The following is a 24,395-nucleotide window of genomic DNA, read 5'->3' as shown; positions in this document are numbered from 1 at the left end:
ATCAGCAATTATTTTTCAACTTGCTGAACCATCCAGCAATTTTGACAGTTGATCAGCAACGTTGTGCTGATATTCAGCAAAAATGTTGCTGAAAATCAGCAATTTATTTTGCTGATTTTTTTTGTGCTGGAAGCATTTCAAAAAATTTGGTGTGTATATGGTGTCCAATGTTTACTAGGCCTAAATTAATTCGGTTAAATGTGTAACATAGTCAAATGAGACGTGACCCTCTAACAACGAGATTCATACTGATACAGAAAGATCGTTGGCAATGCCAGTTAAAAATTATGCCAGTATCACATCTGTTTATCTGTGATACGGCTATCATTTCGCTATCTGCCGTCGTCGTCGTCCAATTGGAGGCAAAGCAAAAAGAACTCCACTGCTGTACGCCGAAATGGCTCGTGGTTCGCCCATTCCAATCCATATCAAATAACGAAATACTACATATTATAAAGCATTCGGAAGCCGCATGAAATCTGTTAGTGTTATTCGGTCGTTGGAAGTGCAAACATCACTCTGTTCCCACCTCGAAGACGTGGGTCCTCTAAGCAAGGGTTTTCCAGTTACTAATCGGATTGTAAAAAAGTGACAACATTTGGAGAGGACAGCGCCGAACGGATAAACGGGATTTAACCAGCGGCCCAAAGAATGTCGTTGGCAGACACTCAAGTACTGAACAGTCCCGTGGTGGACGTTCACAGTGCCGACGAGGTGCAGACGGCTGCCTCGCAGAGTGCAAGCTTCTTCCAACTGGCGATGACTGCGTTGCGCATCACAGCGACAACAACCCCCAGCAATGACCGCAACAACAATAATCTCCGTCTGAGAAAGCAAATAACGCTCGATGAGGTGTCTTATCACGACACCATGCAGGACTGCTGGATAGTGCTGTACGATCGAGTGTACGACATTACTGGATTTTTGGAAATGGTAAGTGTGTACAGGGCAAGCGCATCCTGGAACGATCTATTTTAAGGCAGCGCAGTGATAATGCGAGGGTGTCCAGGGTGATCAATAATAGTGTGATGAACTTGTGAATGGTTGGGCGAAGCAAAGATTGTAAAATAGTGACGTAGGGCTCACGTTTTCATTGAGTGCCACACAGACGAGTAAACAGGACGGAAAAATATTTACATAGTGAAGTTCATGAATAGTTACATAGGTACTTGCTGGGCTGAGTTGTACTGAGAGTGAGATGGGGAAATCCAATCGCTAAAAATACTCAGAAAATGCAAGCTTGGCAGAAGGTCTTGTTGTGATATCTATAGTAGTTGCTGTTGTTTTATTTTCTTTGGATTTATGAAATGAGGATAGTTTTTAACTTCATTTTTATAGCGGGCTAACGTAAGTGGAACAGATTTTTATGAGTTCAGGACAAGAAGGATTTATTAGATAATTCAAGGTCGGAATTTGGAGAAAATTCCCCAGTATTTCATAAAGGAATAACTATAGGAAGTTAAACTTTCATAACAATTGTACGGTATTCTTTCAAATAATTACAAGAAAACATAATTTTAATGCGCTTAAAAAATAATTTTAAAATTTTGTTAAAAATTTTCAAATACTCAAAAAATTTGAAGATTTTTTAAGTATTTCTTTCTTAAGGATTGTTTGCAGTTCAAGGGGGAATTTTTCGCCCTATCTTGATGCATAGGAAATACCTTGCCTGAAACGCCCAAAAACCCCTTTTTTATCGATCGCAGTATGCAGTTGAGAAGAACTGACTATTTAAATGGCAGTCAGTGTAGAAAGTTTCTAGCAGGAATCGGTCAAATAATTTCTTGAGAGATTCCTTTTAAACACGAAACTGGGCTTTAAGTAAAAGAAAATTGAGTTCAGTATTGTTCCGTTTAATTCCAACTAAGGAGTGTATCGTACAGTAATAACAACAGCCTCAAAAATAGTGTGGTTTGGCAATTAAGTAAGGTACCCCGGGGCAAGTGGGACCTAAAAAAATGCTAATTTGGTTTTGTCATGCCAAAAATTGCAGAACACATTTTTTTAAATAATTCCAATGATCCCAAAAGACGTTGTTGGTATATTTGTACTTATTAACGTGCATTAAAACTGTTTATTTTTTTTTTACATTCCATATAGGTATTATGCATATAATGAAAAGTGTAGCAAATCTTCATTTACTGCGTTTCACGGGGCAAGTGGGACCTATTCAGAGTTTTTGTTCAAAGGGCATAATATAAGTTGCAACCTAGGTTGCAACAAATAAGGTAACATAATTCATAAATCTCTTATATGAATGACTTTGTTTAGAGATTAAAATAAGAAGAGGTTTAAGGTATCGTGTATAAATTACGTAACACATAAAAAATCGCTGGGTAAAAAAACTTGAATCAACTCTAGCAGCTCAAGCAAAATAAATTGTTTTTTTTTATACAAAAAGCGCCGTAAAGTGAAGAGGCAAAATATTTCGAAACTTGGTCTCTATATTATATAGTTGATGAATCTCACCAAAAGTAAATCTGGGGTTTCGAGATTTTCAGTAATATCTTCTCCCTTACATAATCTTACGGTTATTAAATCATGAATTTTGAAAAGGTCATTTCCCTATTTTATTTTTTTATGAACGGTTCCTGATTGTTCAAAAAAATTCATTATGCAGCGTAAAGTGAAAAAATAATGGAAGATATTTAGAGAAAAGCATAAAAAATACATGATTTTGTTTTTTTTTTCGTTTTACCCAAGGTTTTACCATTTTTAACATGAATTTTTTTTATCTATATAGAGGTAATAAAGTATAATTCAACAGTTGATTACTTGACACGTCAATTTTTATTGACTTTCGTGCTGATTTCATCTTAGGCTGGACAAAGCGAGATGAACCCATAAAATTGTGTTTGTTTATTCTCATAGGTCCCACTTACCCCAGATAGCGAAATGCACTGGGGCAAGTGAGAGCAGTAAACTAAAGGTAATAAATAAAAATAAAATACAGCTTTTTCGCTTGAAATCATTTGCAAGAACTTCAAATACTATCCTGAAATCGAAGAAGTATTTGTAGAATGACAAATCTATTTTTAAACGACGAATGTAGTAGAGCACGTCAATCTCACCTAGTGAATTGAAAATTACATATAAACAACAATAACGTATATGGTCCAAGATATGGTCTCTTTATGGTTGAAACAATAACATTTTTTGTATTTGAAGTATCCGTAGGTGTGATACCTATGTTTTCCATGAAGAATGTTAGTCTTAAAAAAAATAATAAAAAATATCAGCTATAGGTCTCACTTGCCCCGGGGTGCCTCAATTTTGCTATTTTATATACTCTATTAATCCTTGAAACAATAAATGCTAGTGTTGATTTTCTAAAAATATATTTTTATCGGGGGTTTTAACCTGGAATATCGACCAGTTTTTTTTTTTTTTTTGATTCCATACACCTAAAAAATTGAAATTGCAAATAAAGTGCTGTAATGTTTGGAAATATTTGTTTTTTGCTCTAATATATTTTTCCTCAAAATGCTCATGATGTACGCCATTTTTTTTAACACTATCACTGCATTTTAGCGTTATTCTCAATAATGGAAAATGCTATTTTTGAAGATCGTTTTTTTGTTATGCTCCTCCAAATCACGTTTACGCAAATAAAAAATTCGTAAGGTTAAAATTCGTATTTTTTTTAAATAGGGCATGTTTTTAAATAAATATTGTCTGTTAATAACTTACAGAATGGAATTTTAAAACTTTCGAAGATATTCAAATCAGAGTGTCAAAGCTTGACAATAAATAGAAGTTTTTCAGGATCGATAATTTTAAAAGTTGGTGTTGAATGATATGTTATGAGCACAGACAAACAGACGTTACACTCCGAACATTTTTCGATTCAAAACGTAGTCACGGGAACATATTCGCCCAATGCTAAAAATACTGAATTTGGCCAACCTTGAACTAGGTGGTGGTAGTGAGCAAACGTTAAACTCGAACAAAACCGATGCGAGCGCCACGGGCGGGTAGTTGGCCAACTTTCAAATTTAGAAATTGATCGTTAAATCGGTGTACGATGGGAATGATTAGAGTGTTACATCTGTTTGTCGGTGTAATGAGTATCTAACTGCTGACTTAAATCAATATTTTCCTGAATTTTTATCATACAAATTTTAAAGACCATTGGTTTTTTTACAACGCTGGATAATCTTTAAAAAAATGCATTTTGTACAGATGTTTATTTTGTAAGGTGTACTCGTTTAACCATATCTATAGTTTTTTTTATTAATCTGTACTTTAACTTATGAGCTACATCTACACTTATCTATATATATAAAAATGAGTTTGAAGTTCCTTTGAGGCAACAAAACTCAAGAACGGATGAACCGATCAGCATGGCTCTTGCACGGTTCGGTTCGTATTCGTGGTGGCTGTGTTTATATGTACAAAAAGTTATGAAACTCAGAAAGAAAATTGGAATATTACTGATTTTTATGAGCTGGGAAGGAAATCAACACGATCGAAATGAAACCAATCTAGAGTGCGGTAACGTTATGAGCTCTACAGTTGTCAAATCACCACAGCTTGGCAAGACAACGTTTGCCGGGACAGCTAGTCTTCTATATAAGGAAAAATGGAATGGTGTTTGTATGCCACAAAGTAAGCGGTTTTGTGTGAAGTTATCGAGCTTGCTTTATCCACGGCCGCTCGACAACGTACCAGATATTAAAAAAATCTCTTGGTCCCGATGCACCACCTTTCCATCGATTTCAAGCGGCGTACGACCGACGGCTTCTCCGGGAAGTTCACTAGACTGATTAAAGCGACGATGGACGGTTAAAAAAAACCTGCGTAAGAGATTCGGATGACCTTTCTAGTCTAGTTCGTTCGAACCTCGGCGGGAACTACGACAATGTGATGGACGCTCATGCATGCTGTTCAATATCACCCTGGATGGTCCGGACTCAACAGCTTGGGTACAATTTTCACGAAATACGGCCAATTTGTCTGTTTTGGGAATGACATGGATATTGTTACCAGAACATTTGGTTGCATTTTGTCTGAAATTAGTGCCACTGAGGGCAATTCCAATCAATCTAGCATTGCATAATATCTGTTCAAAACGAAGATTTGATATTCAATCCACTTCCTGTGTTCACACGGTTTCTTTACATCAATAGCGTAGAGGTATTTTACTTGGAAATTGAACCAAGCATTATCTGAGGAAAGATCAGCTAATCACGATTGCTTATCACCTTCGTTTTAGCAACAGTATTGAGATGCCATCTTTTGATTTTGATGATAAGGATGGAAACTCCATCTCAACCATTCTTCTCCATACTGTGCTTATTTCGAAGTAACATCGATTCATGATGCTGAAAATAATAATAATATGATGGATATATTTCCAGCCTTTCTTTAACACCAAAACCATAAAACATAAGTAATGTGTCAGGGGTGAACAAATGCATATTTCAACTAAATGGTATCAGGTTATGTTTACACCCGATTCTTTTTTTTTCTGCACAGGTTGATTTTTGGCTATAACTCCGTCAATTTTTAACCGATTCACATGGAAATTGGTACACCGAGATAAACCGTCAGTATTAGCCGTGTACGAAAAATCAAGTGAAGTCAAATAATATTGACTGATTTATGGCAGAAAAACGAGCCGTGCAAAAAAGAATCGGGTGTACCTTAGTGCATTTTTTTATTATTGTACAAACTTGTCTCAGACTTTCATGATTTGTTTTCCACAGCCAGGGTTCATGGATATATGAATAAAAAATGAGAAAAATTCAGGGCCACCTATTTTCCCAGAAAACTCAGGTGGATTTTTTTTATTGTTTCCCATGACACTATTAACTTTGAAAAATCATAGCTCAAGAACAAAGCATCGTAGAAGCAAAGTTTTTTTTAAGAAAATAAAAGCAAATTTTCTCAGTAATCCAAAAAATATGAAGTGGAAAAAGTTTTCCACCGTTGAGAAAATTCATAAAGAAAAGCCGGAAAAACTATGGCCGAACTCGTTAAAAATTCTCAAAAAAATATTTTTGAGAAGGTAATTTTAAAGCTTTAATCGCTGAAATTTTTGGAATGCACTTTTTTTCAGTTTTTTTAATGCCCAATTTTGTGAAAAAAATGTTCAAATGTGCCATATAAAACTTTTCTTTGAAAAATCATAACTCAAGAACGACGCACCCTAGAAACAAAGTTTTTTTAAATGTATAAAAATTTTCTCAGAAATAGGTACAAAGAAAAATATAAAGTGGAAAAAGTTTTCCATAAAATTTTCCACCGTTGAGAAATTTCATAAAGAAAAGCCGAAAAAATTATGCCCGACCCGAGCTCGCGGAAAATTTTCAAAAATATATTTTTGAGAAGGTAATTTCATTAGCTTTAATCGCTAAAATTTTTGGAATGAACTTTTCTTTTGTTCCAGAGTTATTCCCAATTTTGTGAAAAATGACCATATATTATATAAAAAAATACTACACCGTCTTCAACCAGAGGTTGCACAGACTGAATGATCACTAACATGAGATAACTATGGGAGTTTTTCGGCTTCAGTCATGGAAAAAGCGTTGATACTTCTATATCATTGTCAACGTTTCGATCCTTGGGTTGGGATCTTCCTCAACCCAAGGATCGAAACGTTGGCAATGATATAGAAGTATCAACACTCTTTCCGTGACTGAAAGCCGAAAAACTACCATAGTTATCAAAAATCCCAGTCGAATCTTTCCAAAAACTAACATGAGACAACGCACAACACACGAAACACCCAGTGGTCCAATGGAGAATTTTCCGTTCACCGACTGGAGCGGGAATCGATCCCACACTCCGAGGCTTACGATACGGCCAGACGACTGACGCCCCTGACCATACGGCCACGATGCCCACAAATATAGACTTATATGGTAATTTTTCACAAAATTTCAAAGTGCATTTCAAAAATTTCAGCGATTAGTGCTTATAAAATTACCTCCTCAAAAATATTTTTTGAAAATTTTCCGGCTTTTCCTTATAAATTTTCTCCACGGTTTTTCTTAAAAAAAAACTTTTCTTCTACTATCTTTCGTCTTTGTGTTACGATTTTTCAAAGAAAAGGCTTGTATGACACATTTGGACATTTTTTCACAAAATTGGGCATAACCCAAAATCGGAAAAAATGGCTCCCAAAATTTCAGCGATTAAAGCTTATGTAATTACCTACTCAAAAATATTTTTTTATAATTTCCGCGAGTTCAGGCATAGTGTTTCCGGCTTTTCTTTACGAATTTTCTCAACTGTGGAAAACTTTTTCCACTTCATATTTTTTTTTTGATTCCTGAGAAAACTTACTTTCATTTTCTTTCAAACTTTGTTTCTAGAATGCTTCGTTCTTCAGTTATGATTTTTCAAAATAAGTAGTAAATCTAGGTCCTAAGCATATTTAATTTAACTTCAAGTTAAACTGCGAGTAACATATCATTTTTGTATGAAAAATCATATTTTTAAAGAAAGTCAGACAATTTTGCAATAAATTGCCTACTTTTAGGCGTTTAATGCGAATCATTATGTGGGTAACCAAATTTTATTTTATTAATAACATTCGAAGTGCTCTTGAAAACTTGGGCAGGGGTTCTAGTTGGCCATTGTGGCAGCCCGCAAGGTTTTTTCAGTGATTCCACTATAAATTCCTTTTGGGATTTCTCCCAGAATTTCTATTGAAAAACTTCCGGAATTCGTGTAGATTCCTCCACAAATCCTTGCTAAGATTCCTGCAGGTGTTCCTCCAGGAGTTCGTCCGGAAATTCTTCGGGGAATTTCAGAAGAATCCCATCAGACATGTCCCTAACAATTTTACCAGGTATTCCTGTTGTGGTACATCCACAAGTTTTTCTTGGGATTCCTTCAGAAACTATTTCTGGGATTCCTCCAGAATATCTTGCTGATATTCCTGCAGGACTCTTCTCAGGATTTACTACAGGAACTCATCCAATGATGTATCCAAAAAATTTCTGTAGAAATGTCTGTAATAATTCCTTCTAGAATTACTTCGTGGATTCATACAGAAATTTATCTGTTTTCCAAGTGATTTTGTCAGAATTTTTTCTTAGGCTGGGAATTTTCCAGAAATTGTATCGAAGATTTCTCCATGAATTTCTCAGGAGTTCTCTAGAGATTTAAAAAAAATCCCATGAATGCCTTCAGTTGGCTCTCAAGAAGTTACTCAAACATTTTTTGTAGGTTTTCATTGGTTTTTCTCGGTGATATTATCGAGGCAAACCAATCAAAACTAGCAAATAAAGCAGACGGTGATCTACACCAAATAATATCAAACAATATATCCAGGATTTCTTCAGGGGATATCTCCTGTATTTCTCTATAGATTTCCCTATAGTACTTATTCTGTGGATTTCACGGGGGTTCCTCTTGAGGTTAATCCGGAATACCTTGGTGGTATTCCTACAGGAATTTCTCTTGATTTGGTCAATTCTTCCGAGAATCATGGTGATGATGTTTTGTGATGTCTTCAGGAATTCCCACAGAGATTCGTCTGGCATTTCTTGTTAGGTATTCCCCTGGAATTCATGCTAAAATCTCTCAAGCGGTTTCTACTGTAATTCCCCCAAGAATTGCTCCTGATATTCTTCCAGAACTTTTTTCTGTTATTCCTCCAGGAATTTCATCTGGAATACTAACAGGGGTTCCTTCTGAGATTTTAATGGGCATTCTTCTAGGAAATATTACTGGTTTTTTTTTTCCTGGAATTCCTCTTCGGATTTCTTCGGAGATAGCAGTAGGGATCTCTCCAGAAAATTTACCTGCAATTTCACCAAGAATTTTTTCTGTGGACTTTAAAAGTTTCTCTAAGCATTTTTCCTCAGAGATACATCCAAAGTTTTTCCATGAATTTCTTTAGGAACTGAGCTTACTGTAGTGGTAAGCGTGCTTTTTCTTTACTGGCGTAACCGCTTCCCAGTATTGGGTAAGTCTCATTCTCATCTTAGAATATTTTAAAAATTTAAGCTGAAAGTCAACGGAAAACAACCAGCTGTGCTAATCGAGTTCGCTTCCACTGTCGTCTACTGGTTTCACTACATTCTGTAGATAAGAAGGGACAAGGCTATGTTCCAGCAGGGATGTCATGCGCATAACATTGAAGATGACTGAAAGTCGCAGACGAAATAGGTATGTCTATCCAAATATAAACACAAATTATTCTTTTGCTTAGTTGGTTAAAGCGCCAGACTAACGATGCGCAGTCGTGGGTTCGAATCCCACCAAAACAAGTGTTATTTTTTCACAAATTAATATCTAAATTTGTCAATTAAACGTACTTTGTCTAAAAGTACTCCAATTTTTTTTGTCTCATTATACAGTAATGTTCCTGTTCACGCCGAACGTGAACAAAGCTTCTGAATTTTGGCCAATATTCTCCTACCACACACTCATGGTGCGCAGATGGTATATTTTGCTGTTTCTACAGTCGCTGAGGCGATCACACATGCTGGGATATAGCTGAGTACATCCGTACCTGTGACAATAGTTTTGCAGTCCGAGCCGTTTCTACACTGCTTCTAAACATTCTAGATGCTGATCCATACAGTAGATCTGGGTCTACGGTAGTAAAGAGATGTGTATATGGTGTGCACATCTAGCTATCGTATCGTAAGTTATACGAAGCAGAGCATCACAATTTTCTCTGCAGAACAACAACCCCCCCCCCCCCCACCCACTGCTACCTTTTCCTTTCATGTACTTCTACTGCAATAGAAATTCCATCACATCACCACTCCGGTCAGTACGTTAGTTGAACGCCAACTATTACGGTCCTGCGGCTCAGCCCGGAGCCGCGCGCGCTCGTTCTCCAAAGCGAAATAGACCCACAGATCGGGAGTGGTGCAAGACTAATTGTAATTAGTGTACATAGTCCGTATGAGTAATAAATGTTGAATTATTGTGAAGAGTTTGCCTTTTGCATTGACTATTGAAAGTTCACTTTAGTTCTACGGTATAAGTCTACATACTGTGTCATTTATCTGCGTTCTTGTGCTTCATCCCCGACCTGAGCTCGACCACCCGCACCGGCGTCAACATTGGTCCTTCGAGCCGGATTGATGCTCAGGTCTGGAGTCCGCATTGCTTCAGAAGATAAGGAAAGAAGCCCGTTTGCATATATCGCAATCGCCATTGCGACAACTCTGCGGATTCCATTGTTCGTTGATCTGTGAGGTCCTGAGTGCAATGGATGTTATCTACAATTGCAACAATTATTGTCACCGGAACTTATTACCATCTGTGAATTGCTTCGTTAATCGATTTCATCGCGAAGAAATTGTGCGTGTTACTAATTGTGGGCGAGCACCCAATGTTTGCTGCACACCATTGCTTAGCTCTCGACAACGACGGTTGTGTTCCCGTGTGATAATGGAAATAACCCTCCCCATGCTACACAAAATGGATGTACACGAAGCCCTACATGCGATAATAGTTGAATAGATCCAAAGAAGACAATGCGTTCCGATATCTGCACAACCAATACACACCACAATTGTCAATCCTCCGTCCAACGTACGCTTCATTGCACTCAAGTGGAGTGTGAGGTGTTCGGTAGCTTCGTGTTTGGTCAGCCTTGTGGTGCATTCCTTGGCAGTCTGCACGCAAATAAGGATCCCTCCGGTCCGACCACATGGTGGGGTCGAGGAACAGAATCTTTCTAGACGAACATTTGAAAAGGGCCTATCTGCTTTTTGTAAACAAACATGTTTTTGTCTCTGTAGGGCCCATCTGCATCCACCCACGCACATCAACACCCTTAACAGATAGCTTGGAAAACAATCTTTCTGATAAGGGTGTAGATGTGCGTGGGTGGATGCAGATGGGCCCTACAGAGACAAAAACATGTTTGTTTACGCAAAGCAGATAGGCCCTTTTCAAATGTTCGTCCAGAATTGTTTGTAGTACGATCTATTCTGTGGTGCTGTGTGAACGGCACGCAAAAGAAACTCCCTGCCCAACCACAAGGAGTGCGTTGCGGGAAGGATCCAACGAGAGGAGAAGAGTCGTGCTTGTAGTGTGATGCGTCAATCCTGTGGTGCCACGTTGCACCTGATGGACATCGCGACGAGATCAGCCCGATCGTACCACAGTGAGCCAGTACATCGACTACCGGCCGAAGCAGTGCAGAGCAAATATAAAAACATTCGTTTTGGGCGGGAGTATGTTGGATCTCGCTCCTCTGCTTCGGCGTCATCGTAGGCTACTTCAAGCGCAAAGCGCAGTGTGCAGAAGCAGCCCATTGATAGTCGGCTCATTGTCACCGGAGCAGCCTGATATTGCGTCGGGCTCCATGCAGGCAGCAGAGCAGCGCACAGCTGCTATTCATTCTCTATTACTTTTGTATCTCTGTTTTGTGTTGTTTCATATTCCGTACTAGCAGTCGCCTATAAAAGGCGCCTGCACAACCCTGTATGTAAAGTGTGTATCGTCATATCACCACTGAGTAGGAGCACTGCCTCTCAGCGGTGCGAATAAATAGTTAAACGTTTATTGCGTGTACTTCTTCTCCGCCGCCCGGAATCAAATTAAAAGTACACAACGTGGGGCTAGACATCCTGGCCGAATCATTGGTGCCGTGACCAGGATGGCATCTGGAGAGGATTACCGGACGTCGGAAGAAGCTACCCTCTGGACTGTGTGAATCGTCGTCGTCAACCCAACAGTGAGCACACCACCCGAGACATGTGCGTCTATCCGTTAGGACCGTTGCGTCCACCGTCAGACCCGTGCGTCATTCCGTTTGGATCCCTACATCCCCGTCGGACCCCTGCGTCCATCGTCGGACCCGTGAAGCAAGGCCGAAGCGTCGACTTGCCGAACCCCGTCGGACCCCTGCGTCCATTCCCTGGCCGCAGCGCCACTTTTCGGACCAAAGCGTCAACCCATCGGGCCGCAGCGCCATTTCGTCGGACTCCAGCGTTGAAGCGCAGTAGACGCTGGAAAAAGGAATTCTGGCCTGCCACTCCGAGCAGTCAGGCCGAGCTAGCGATTAGCAAGAATCTCCCGTCCATCATCACCGTTTCGTAAGTGCCAGCTAGTACCCCGGATTTCCGATCCAGCACTGGGCGTAGTCGGATCAAGTTGAGCCACAACAGGAAACTCCGGTCGGCGTCACTAGAGCACAGGACCATAGTCATTCACCACTCAAGCCAAACCTAATCATCACTACGGGGATCCAAGTTCCATTCAACCGAACCGCATTAAAATCAAGCCATCCATCCAGACGACGACGACGACGACGACGATCAACGATCAACCTCTGCACATCCAGCCAAACGAGTGATCGTGCCTTTCCTACCTACACGCAAGCACATCAACTCAACTGAAGCCAACCCGATATTACCTGAAAGAACGAGCGCGTATCGATCGTACAGCAGCAGCCGACTCCGAGCAATGCGAATATAAAAACATTGGTCCTTCGAGCCGGATTGATGCTCAGGTCTGGAGTCCGCATTGCTTCAGAAGATAAGGAAAGAAGCCCGTTTGCATATATCGCAATCGCCATTGCGACAACTCTGCGGATTCCATTGTTCGTTGATCTGTGAGGTCCTGAGTGCAATGGATGTTATCTACAATTGCAACAATTATTGTCACCGGAACTTATTACCATCTGTGAATTGCTTCGTTAATCGATTTCATCGCGAAGAAATTGTGCGTGTTACTAATTGTGGGCGAGCACCCAATGTTTGCTGCACACCATTGCTTAGCTCTCGACAACGACGGTTGTGTTCCCGTGTGATAATGGAAATAACCCTCCCCATGCTACACAAAATGGATGTACACGAAGCCCTACATGCGATAATAGTTGAATAGATCCAAAGAAGACAATGCGTTCCGATATCTGCACAACCAATACACACTACAATTGTCAATCCTCCGTCCAACGTACGCTTCATTGCACTCAAGTGGAGTCGTTTGAAGATATTTTCCAATGCGTATGGCTACAGTTGCTGTACCACAGGATTGACAAATCGCTTGCACAACATCAGTAGCTATCCTCCGTATGAATCTTCCCGCAATGCACGCCAAGTGATTGGGCTGGGGGATTTGTTTGCGTGCAGTCCACAGTCAGACTGTGCCACAGGATACGCTGCTACTTCACACTACTACGGTCAATCTTCCGCTTCCGAATCCTGTTCCTCGACGCAAACCATTGTGTTCGGACCGGAGGGATTCATCATTGCGTGTATACCAGCAAGGAATACACCACAAGATTGGCCGTAAACTCCATCGAAGAACGCAGTGCAGTATTGGAACGTAATATGCATCACCCACAACATTCCGGAGCAACGTCTGGACCGATTTCCAACGATCACCCTACCGCGCCAAGTTTTTATTCAACACTACTCTGCAATCGTCAATATCAACCCGTCAGTCGAGGGGACTCCTGACCCAAGCTCGGGGGAATCGAGTATGTTCCAGGATCATCTATAAAGAGTAACAAGGCTTTCCGTTTGGGTCCTCGGACCCAACGGACAGTACTTGGCCACAGGCAAGTACCTTTGATTTCCTTCTGTGTGCAGTCATTCAGCCGTTAAACCATTCTAGCTTCGGATGTCTCCTGGCTTCGACAGTGTAGTACCCTCATTTTCCAAGCACGATGATTACCTGCAATCATCTGTGGGATACCAGTCAGTACAACGTCGACTACAGAAACCATCACGACACCAATAAGAAGCAATTGTTACCAAGAACTACTACATAGAAGTCACCATTCTGGAATACATCCACTCCAGACCGCTTCGACCCTGCGTGACTGGCTATGACCCGTTTTATCGATGTGATCTTATCTAACGCACCTAACGACCTACACCACATGACGGAATTCCCAGTAACCCGCCTTCAAGACTCGACTATCCACAGCACACTACTGTTAGCAGTGATCAGAGATATTGCTGCAAAGTTTATAATCAAGTTGAACCCTTACGGGATTCAAGGCGGGCAGTATGTTCACGCCGAACGTGAACAAAGCTTCTGAATTTTGGCCAATATTCTCCTACCACACACTCATGGTGCGCAGATGGTATATTTTGCTGTTTCTACAGTCGCTGAGGCAATCACACATGCTGGGATATAGCTGAGTACATCCGTACCTGTGACAATAGTTTTGCAGTCCGAGCCGTTTCTACACTGCTTCTAAACATTCTAGATGCTGATCCATACAGTAGATCTGGGTCTACGGTAGTAAAGAGATGTGTATATGGTGTGCACATCTAGCTATCGTATCGTAAGTTATACGAAGCAGAGCATCACAATTTTCTCTGCAGAACAACAACCCCCACCCCACCCCCCCCCCCCCCCCCACCCACTGCTACCTTTTCCTTTCATGTACTTCTACTGCAATAGAAATTCCATCACATCACCACTCCGGTCAGTACGTTAGTTGAACGCCAACTATTACGGTCCTGCGGCTCAGCCCGGAGCCGCGCGCGCTCGTTCTCCAAAGCGAAATAGACCCACAGATCGGGAGTGGTGCAAGACTAATTGTAATTAGTGTACATAGTCCGTATGAGTAATAAATGTTGAATTATTGTGAAGAGTTTGCCTTTTGCATTGACTATTGAAAGTTCACTTTAGTTCTACGGTATAAGTCTACATACTGTGTCATTTATCTGCGTTCTTGTGCTTCATCCCCGACCTGAGCTCGACCACCCGCACCGGCGTCAACAGTTCCAATTTTATCACACACTCTGCGCTTCAGTCCTTCATTTTTAATTCATTGAGCTGATCGAGCCTAGAGCTGAAAATCTCTATAATAAAGCAATCATAATAATAAAAATAATAATTTAATTCATTTGCTGTTAAATTTGAGAGCAAGTGTTTCGTCTCTTCTTCAAAATAAATGTTGAAAGCGCGATTTCTAATGTTAAAAATATTGAAAGTGCGTTTAGATTTTGTAGAATATTTATAAGCATTTTTGAGCAGGGACGTATAAAATCGGAACATTACTGTATCACATTATTAAAATGATGATTAGTATGCATTAGTTCTGATTATTGACATTCAGAAACTACAGTACACAGTAGTTCAAAATTGTAAAAAGCTTGCTGTTTTTATGTTAAAATAATACCGCGCTTTGTCATAGTTTTAGTCTTGGCCGTTACAAATATTTATTTCACTTTTTGTCCCCCCACTTTTTCACTGGTCGAGGGGAGGATAAACATATAAATAAAAATTTAAAAAATAAAGGGGGGGATAGACAAAAAGCCAAAATAAAATTTGTATCAGCCTTATTATAACAAAATAAGTTTAAGTATTTTTGATTATATGTACCAGGTAACACATTGCTACGATTTAAGATATTTTAGCATCATCATGCACCTAGTTTATAACACAATAGTTTATTTAAAGTAATGACAAGATGGAAAACAATGAGATATAAACTTGATATACACGCTAAAACCGCTCAGCACTAAAATGTACAAGACCTACTCATAAGAGCATTATTTCTGGACCACTCAAAAAATGTGTAACAGTTACACATTCACAAAATCAGCTCCTGCGTTCGCAAAATCGTGAAATTCGCAATAATTTCTGTACTGCAATCTGCCTAGGTATACTGTGACCTTGGTAAACACAAATATCGACATTTCGCATCTAGAAGAGCGAGTTGATTTTGTGAATGTGTAACTGTTACACATTTTTGGTGTGGTCTAGAAACTATGCACTTATGAGTAAATCTTACACATTTTAGTGCTGAGCGGTTTTAGCGTGTAGCATTCGAGTCAACAATAAACTCAAGTCGAGTAATGAATGCTGCAATTCTGAAATGTGAAGTTCTGGTCCATCTTAAAAACGAACACTTTAGAGAACATTTTTTAATTGTCATAATTTTGTAAGGATGGTCGATCATAAATTAGGGAAATTAAACAAAGTTGTTTCTCACAAGGGTTCCCAGAATTAAGAATAAAGTCATATAAATAAAATTTCTTAGAAAGCCCCAAAGCTCCTTTTTAAATTTGGTTCTACCATCATAACCAGATAATTTTATAACATTACCATCCCCCCAAAATTGAAATAAAACTTCAATCAATTGTTTTTAAATTGGCTTAGCTGTAGCGAAAAAACGCCCTAAATAGAACTTCCTGTCTAAATGGTTTCGTACTCTATCCTAAAAATGATTCAAAACTTCACTACTGATCGTAACTACACTTCAGATGAACTATCAAAACTCCAAATCAGAAGTATTTGACCTGGTGCTCTATAGAATGGACCAATATTATACAATATTTAAACGCCTGATTTACTTGCATTGGCCCCAGAAAATATAACAAGAAGAAATGGGCAAATTCAATTCCGATAACCTTCTATAAATATATATAAACCGAATAATTATAATCAATCCCACCATTTATTTCGACTGGAAACCCCACGTAATGTAATATTACCAGCACGCGCCAAATGAAGAACCGCGCAATCCCGCACCGCACGCAATCACGACCATAGAGTCCAGTAGTATCTCTTATTCTCTTATCTTCTCTTTTCGGCAGCACCCGGGAGGGCACGACGTCCTGCTGGAGCACGCCGGCCGGGACGCAACGATTGCCTTCATGGGCACGGGCCACTCCAAAGCCGCTTTTGCATCGCTCAAAATGTACGAAATCGGAGAACTGCCGCCACGCGAGTGCATCTACCGGTGCAAGGGAATGCTCAGCGCCACCGCCGTGCTGCCGGATTGAAAATTCGGGGCGCGCGACTTGCGTCGACTGTGAAGATTAAGACTAAGACTTCTAGATGGGTGTGTGTGTGTTTCGATTAGTTCGTATACTATGAATTATTTTAATTACTTTAACTTTTACCTGAAAGAACCGTTTCTTATCAGTTCCAAGAGCTTCACAATTCAAGAAATGGTTTCCGTTTTGGTGGCAAAGCTTTAATTCTAAGAAGAATGTGCCGTATTGATAAGGCTTCGAGTCTGATACGCGATCCGTACGACAGTATTTGTAGAATGAGGAAACATTGATAGTTTGGCAAAAAAATAACAAAAAAGGACCTGAATTTACAAATTGCATCGAAAGCATCACATTTGCATGATATGAAATGATCAATGTGTAGGTATAGTTGCATATTTATCGATAGTGTAGACTGTTACTCTAATATTAAAAAGAAAACTGATAATGCTTGTTCAGAAACAATTGTTCGTGTATATTTCTGATGACATCCAATTCTATTTAACCCTCTTTGTGCATTACAATCATTGTTTACCCAAGCCGAATCGCAGTTGAAAGGTTTAATTTACAGACCCCATTAAGGCCTTTAAAAGCTCGGTACGTGGAACTGCAATTCTCTCAACTTCATGGGAATCATCCGCATGCTCACCGCTCTACTGTATCATGGATTCGGTATCGTAGCGCTGCAGGAGGTGCGGCTACACACAAATAGGGAACAGCTATCATCGTACCTTCATTTTCAACCGATTTTTACGAAATTCGGAAGATAGATCGCGTTACATATCTAGTTGTAAGGACAAATATTAGAATAATATTTTGGTCATTGAGGTCTGAATTACTGAAGAAGTTATGTGGGTCAAATCGGGTCACAACCCTCCTTTTTGTTACACATTCAAATCCGACGCGTTTCGAACCCTACCTGTCCACCGTACTTCTTCTAGATCTGTTGATTTCAGTGGCACTTCAAGGGGATACCGGGATGGCTCAGGAGGTGTTTAACGGGGTCTCCGGGGGTCATAGAGGCGATCCAGGGATCTAAGGGGCGTATCAAGTGATTTCAGAGTCGTTTCAGGAGATCTAAGAGGGTTTCAAGGGTGTTCCAGGGCGCCACAAGGGCTTTCTAGAAGGTTTCAGGTATCAGGGGGCCTCAAGAGTATTTGGAGGTCTCAGGGACATTTCAGAATGTCTCAGGGGGTTTCAGGAGGCCTCGAGAAGTTTCAGGCGGATTCCAGGGGATCTGTGAGTCACTTTCAGAGCCTCTTAGGAGCCCTTCAGGGGGTCTCAGGGACGTTTTAGGGAATCCAAGAGGGATTTAAGGGAATCTCAGAGGAGTTTCGGGGAATTTAATTGGGTACCAGGCAGTTCTCAAAGGCGCTTCAGGAGGCCCAATCGGATTCACGGATATTTCAAGGGCGTTTCAGGGGTCCCAGAGGGTTTCATGAGGTCTCATGAAGGTTCATGGGGTCGCAAGGGCGTTCCAGGGGATCTCAGAGACATTTTAAGGGGTTCCAAAGGTTGAAAGGTCCAAGGGGGTTTCGGGGGGTTTCAAGGGCACAAAAAATGCATCGGAAGACCCTTGAAACTTCCATAATCCCTGTGAAACATCCTTCAAATTCCCGTATTCTATTTAAAATACACATGGAACGTTTAAAAGGTTCTAGAGACTCCCAGAAGCGCCCCTGAAATGCAAACAGACGCCCCTCAAACCTGGAACACCCTTAACCTATTCCTAAAACCCCATGAAACTCTCTGAGAAAAAAGAACTTCGAATATTTCAAATGACCAAAGCACACAAAGGTTTTGTATTATCTATATTAAAATCAGTTTTAGAACGTAAAATGTTTATCCGAAAATCATACCACTCAAATCACAATAATCTTCCACTAGGTACATAAAGCTATCATCGCGGTTGTCTTCTTTCACTCTAGCAAGATTATTGCAAGTTTTCTCCTTCGCACTGTCCCGTCATGATCCTTCGTCCTCGAGAATCAATGGAACAACCTCACCAACAGAGCAGCAACAATCACCTGGAGTCCGAGTGTGACGGCAACGGCTCCGCTCTTGCCCGTCGGCACCGATTCATCCTTCGGTGATCGCTGCTTCTGCGACTTGATCGAGCACGAGTTTCCACAGTCTTCATTCTCGCAGATGTCGCACAGCCCAGCTGCCGGGCCATTGTAGAATTGACGAGCGATGCGAGCTGGAAAATGGGGGATAGTTTAGATTAGTTAGATTGAACAATCGAAACAGTAAAGGGATCACTTACAGTTATCGTAATAGTCATAGATGACCACAGGGGCGGGCTTTTGCTTGGCGACCTTATGCGTACGGAAGGCGGAAACCGTCGGGCACAGTTCGTTACGGTCCAGACTGTCAAAGTACATGACGACGACGGTGTCTCCGTCCTTCAGCTCCACTTTCTGGAATGGGAATAAACGGGTTTATAATACATTGTACAGACTTCAGGTTACCTTTACAGACCTTGATGTACTCGGTGTTCTCCAGCGAGGGCAGTGTATCCGAATCAGCGGTGAATCCACTTGGGAAACCAACCTCCATAACGGCCATGTTAGATTTATTTTGCCCGGCAGATGGAACGAAGTTCGTGCAAACAGTCAGATGCAGGTAGTCCTGATTAGAGTTCTTGTTGACCTGTGGATCCAGGACGAATCGCGGCCACTCTCCGGTGACATTCATGTTGTACTTGTAGCCCAACGAAACGACGGCGAATCCTCGTCCAGTTGCCTTGATGTCGATGTTCTTGGCTGACGGCGGAAGCTCGAACTTTTGCAAGATCATGTTGTTGTCAGCGTTGACCTTCATTTCCTTCTGCTGGTTTTCGTTGTATGTAACAACAATGGTAACGTCATTGTTCTTGGTGGAAATCTTAGCTGCCAGTTTGGCCAGAGCTTGCAGACCGACGACAGTATCCTGGGTTGACTGGAATCCACCTTTGTCGTTACGTTGCGAGATCAGCCACTTCATGATTGGCAAGGCATCGCTATCCAGTCCTGCTTCCATGAATGCAAGCATTCCGTATGCAGACATTTCCACGTTGACAGAGTTGGGCTTGCTGTACCAGGGGTTCTTTTTGTCGGCTTCCGGAATGGGCTTGTTCCACCATTTCTGGTCTTCATCGGTAGTAGCCTTCGTATCCAACTGGGAAAGAGTGTAGTCTTTAGCGCTGTGATCAGCCAACTGAAGAGCGTACGCTGCGATCGCCAGAGCGTAGTTATCATCTAGTCCGTCCGTATTTCTCACGATGTAGTCCAAAGCTTTGTTGATGACGTTGGTGTACTTGGGGATAAGGTTCTTGTTCTCCAAGAACGCAATTAAGGTGTAGGCGGTTAAAGCGATACCCTGTCCAGATCCACCCTGCATATCCGTGTGCGAAACCTTTCCTACCTCCGGGAAACTACCATTGGAAGATTGCTGATCACTCAACCACTCCAGCGACTTGTCGATGATCTTTTCGTCAACGCTGATGTGATCGGCGGCTTGCTTGAACGAGCGGGCGACAAACGCAGTCAACCAGGTGCTTCCCTTAGGATCCGACTTGCCGAATGCACTGAACGATCCATCATCATGCATGTAGGTCAACTCCCGTTGATATCCGGACTCCATGTACTTCTTTGCCTTATCCTCAATGCTTGTCGTAAGTTGATTGGTGTTCTTCAGATAATCCAAAACAACGATGTTCGGTACAAAGTTCAACATGTTCTGTTCGCCGCATCCGTACGGCATGCGGATCAACGAGTCCAGGTTTTGAATCGTTGAGCCCAATACGTCACCTACAAATCAATACTGACAAAATTCAAAAGATAAAACTATAGGCATAAACTTACCGATGACAGCAATCTCCACACGAGTCGAATCAGGAACAGCATTCTTGGGAACCTCAACCGTGAAGTTGTTGTTCACCTCCGGAGTAGCACGCAGATCGACGAACGCAGCCTTGTTAACGTACTGGGGTAGACCTTCCGGTTCAACGAGCAACTGGCGCTCAACACCATCTCCAGCCAGCTGGGTAGTAGCCGTAACCTTGATTGTAATGTGTCCCAGTTTCGATGGCTTTATCATGAACGGGATCGTTTTGCCGCTATTGGCAGGGACGTGGACAGCCTTCTTGCGGAATAGTTCAAGTTCTGCGACAAAGAGATTTGTTAGGAATCGTGTCCAAGCCAACTCGCACAACAATACTTACTAGCATTTTCATGAACCTCGTTCTCCACGTCGGCAAATTCAAACTCCTGTTCGGTATTGTGGAAGGTGACATCGGCCGTTTGATCTGTATCCATGTAATTGAAGACCACGATTGGAATCGACACCACTTCTCCTCGTTTGACCGAGTATGGCAGATTGGTGGATACGAAGAATGGCAAGAAGACATTCAGCTTCCTTGGCTGGCGAGTCAAACCCAGTCCATAAACTGGACTTACCGAGAAGCCAGTGATCATCCAGGAGGTTATGGTATCGGGAACCTTTTTAGTGATAGTCTTCTCGCCAGAAAAACTGTTGCACGGGATGTTGGAAGAAAATACATTAGAATTCATATTCTGCAATCGTGTTTGATTCTTATGAAAATCTAACATGCAGGTTAATTCATCACATTGCGGAAACATACAGACATTAAAATACCACACATGCTACAATTAGTTAGTATCGGAAACACTATTCTACTAAGCTACAAACCCTAATATCAAGCCATAAGCTCACCAACCACCAATGAATGTCCCAAACCACCCATTTCAAACATAATTAAGTTCGTTGAAAACCTTCGGTATTCGTCAGCAGCATTTTGTTATGCAAGTTGATTGATATTGACTTTAGTGATTGGTTATTGAACCATCGTCCTGGAACTCTCTGTGGGAATTGGGGAAGGACTGAAACCTTCAACAGCATTAAAATCATTAAACAGCAACAAACAGCGCCATCAGCGGATTGTGAGATTGTAGTTATTAATTCTTGGGGTTACAGTGTAATAACAAATTCGTGATTAACACGGCAATTAGTTTTGCGAATGCTGTTTGTTTGCTTGCGAGCGAGGGGGTCAGTGCACCAATCGTGGGATATTTACCCCGAGTAGGCATTCTCAAACAACCAGGTGTCGGCGATTTCACGCGACAGGAACACCCGAGGAATGTCCCGATGGGGTCGCGGAATGCGACTGAATGCGAACGGTCCAGCCAACGGAGGACGCGTGTTGGTCTTGAACTTGTGCACCGGCAGGAAGCGGGGATTCTTCTCGATCACCGTGTACAGTGGAGTTCCGTCGGGAGCTCGCTGTAGCTTGTACGTGATTGGCGGTAGACGGGTGTCGTTTGCTGAAAGAGAGTTGTTTGCGGGAAGGATAATTAAGGTTTGTAATGGGATGGGATAATAGAGGGCCGGGATACCAATAAGATGGAGTTGATGAGATATTTTGACGCACGGAAGCCCTTCGTTAAAGTTTAAGAAATTCTTCTCCTGTAGAACTCTTCATTAATCTCGATTGTTCCCCAAAGTATGAAATGCACAGTTCTCCGTTTGTTCAAAAGTTCAACTGCCACAAAACATACGCTTCATTTTGGTGAATGAATACTTCAGAACAACATGCAAAACTATCGAATTTTTCTCAGCTTTCTTGCCTCGAACACGATTGTTGTACATCCTAGTGCCGCTTCCACCTTTCAGTCACCTTTCAACTTTTGATTCGTAGCATAAGTAGCTCATTGAGCTTTTGATAATTTATTATGTTCTAAAGAACGGGAAAGCAAGTTCATAACCACTGTTGCTATTCATCAGTATTACCACAGACAAACAAACATCTCACTCAATTCACTTCCCATTGACACATTTTTCACGGCTCTTTCAAATACTCTATAGTTCGCAAACCGCTCGCTCACAGCGTTCGCTTTTTGTTCCTGTTTGACGTTTACTTACTACCGCCATCTACTGAGTGTATGTACTCGAGTCTTGAATAAGAAAAGTATTACTTTCCGTGAAACCCCTTCAAACCGACTTCGGGCATTCTAAATTACATCGATAACGTCTTTTTCTAATGCAACGTGACGAATGAGGAAGATTTTCATGATAATCTCGGTTTTGAAACAAACCTCGAGTGGTGCCATGTCCATGTGGAGTAGAAAATTTTACGAATTTTGCGTTGCTTACGGTGTTGTCGTATCATCCGAAGGCATTTTCCCGAACGGTTTCTGTGTGATGGTTTAGGTCCTTGCGAATAATACTTAAATATTTAGAATCCATTAGTTTAAAGTAAATTTACGACAACCAGTCGAAAAAAACGCAAACATCGACAAAGGCTCGAGGAACATTTGCAGCGCAACGCACAAATGCGACCTTTTTCAATTCAAATGAAATTTAGCTCACGTATGAGATTCTATCCGAAAAATTTGTTTTGAAATGATCTTCACCAAACATTGTGAAAGGCTGAAATAACAGAAGGCTGAAAACTAAAAATGCTGAAAGTACATAAACGCATGCAATGAGTTATAAGTTTGAGCTAAGTCGAAACAATAATGATGTATGAAAACATACAAATCCTCTCCTTCTTGGCATAACGTCTCAACTAGAACAAAGTTTTCATCACGAAAAGTTCCGTGGGACCAGTCACCTTTCAGCATGGGCTTTCCAAATTCCCGCGCACTTACCACGTTCCCAAGCAACACACATGTCATTAAAGAGATATGATAGCGTGGGATTGTAACATACGGCTGAATTTCAAAAGACTGAATGGACAAAAGGCTGAATACGAAAGGCTGAAATCAAGAAAGTGTAACAAAAGGCTGAAATTACAAAAGGTTGAAAATTAGAAAATGCATATATAAGCTATGATTGCTTTAGTATGGGGTTTTACGACTGGGAACTTGATGGAAAGAGGGATGGATTTCTCAGTCTTTGAATCAAGAACGATTTTTATCTACATTCCTGACGGTTCGGCCTAGGGATTTGGCCTTTTTCAAGGGTCGTAGGGTCTACCGTCTATTGTTTTTGTGGTTTTTGCATATGGAATGCTCTTCTGGGTTGCTTTTCATGTATACGTGTTGTTATTTTAGATTTTTAATTTTTGTATAATACAATGTGCACTGGTAACGACTGTTTTAAAAGAATGGTGGGAATATCTTTCTTTTTTTTCCAAAATTCCCACCATTCTTTTAAAACAGTCGTTTCCAGTGCACAGTGTATTATACAAAAATAAAAATCTAAAATAACAACACGTATAAGGTACCCCGGGGCAAGTGGGACCTAAAAAAATGCTAGTTTAGTTTTGTCAAGCCAAAAAATTTCAAACATAAATAATTTTATAATTCCAATAGTTCTAAAAGACATTGTTGGTATATTTCTTCATATTAATGGGCATTCAAACTGTTTCGAAATTTTTACATTCTGTAGATTATGCATATAATGAAAAGCGGAGTAGATCTTCATTTACTCCGTATCATGGGGCAAGTGGGACCTATTCGGAATGTTTATACAAATGGCTTAATATGTTTGCTGCTTATATGTAAGGTAGCATATATTATAAATATCTTGTGCGAATAACTATGTTTAGCGATTTATGTTAGAAGAGTTTTGTGGTATCGTGCATAAATTACGTAACACATATAATGATGAATCACTGAGAAAAAATGATTTAACTCTAGCAGCTCGTGCAAAACAAATTGATTTTTTTTATACAAAAAGCGCCATAAAGTTAAATTCCGAAAGATTTCCAAACTTGCTTTTCAT

At 40.8% G+C, this 24,395-nt stretch overlaps 2 protein-coding genes across 14 annotated transcripts in view; one reads left to right on the top strand and one right to left on the bottom strand.

The window, feature by feature from the left end:
- The first annotated feature begins 362 nt into the window (after positions 1–362).
- Positions 363–17,132, top strand: LOC109420731 (uncharacterized). The gene is made up of 2 exons (XM_029853063.2): positions 363–933; positions 16,488–17,132. The coding sequence occupies exons 1-2, from the start codon at positions 652–654 to the stop codon at positions 16,674–16,676; spliced, it is 471 nt and encodes a 156-aa protein (XP_029708923.1). The 5' UTR covers positions 363–651; the 3' UTR covers positions 16,677–17,132.
- A 1,330-nt stretch (positions 17,133–18,462) lies between these two features.
- The window catches only part of LOC109419933 (thioester-containing protein 1 allele R1), an 88,360-nt gene continuing 82,427 nt past the window's right edge, over positions 18,463–24,395 (bottom strand). For 12 of the 13 annotated variants that reach the window (XM_029853055.2, XM_029853058.2, XM_029853057.2 and 9 more), the window contains exons 9-13: positions 20,872–21,179; positions 20,513–20,812; positions 19,149–20,458; positions 18,934–19,087; positions 18,463–18,867 (exon numbers count right to left, since the gene is read on the bottom strand). In XM_029853055.2, coding sequence (XP_029708915.2) covers positions 18,656–18,867; positions 18,934–19,087; positions 19,149–20,458; positions 20,513–20,812; positions 20,872–21,179 — 2,284 coding nt within the window. In that variant the 3' untranslated portion in view covers positions 18,463–18,655. Of the gene's footprint in view, positions 18,868–18,933; positions 19,088–19,148; positions 20,459–20,512; positions 20,813–20,871; positions 21,180–21,744; positions 21,992–24,395 lie in introns of all 13 variants that reach the window. The other variant, XM_029853051.2, reaches the window with a different exon arrangement.

Source organism: Aedes albopictus, chromosome 2 (genome assembly GCF_035046485.1).
Source record: "Aedes albopictus strain Foshan chromosome 2, AalbF5, whole genome shotgun sequence".
Taxonomy (NCBI): domain Eukaryota; kingdom Metazoa; phylum Arthropoda; class Insecta; order Diptera; family Culicidae; genus Aedes; species Aedes albopictus.
This window is presented reverse-complemented; position numbering and strand designations above follow the sequence as displayed.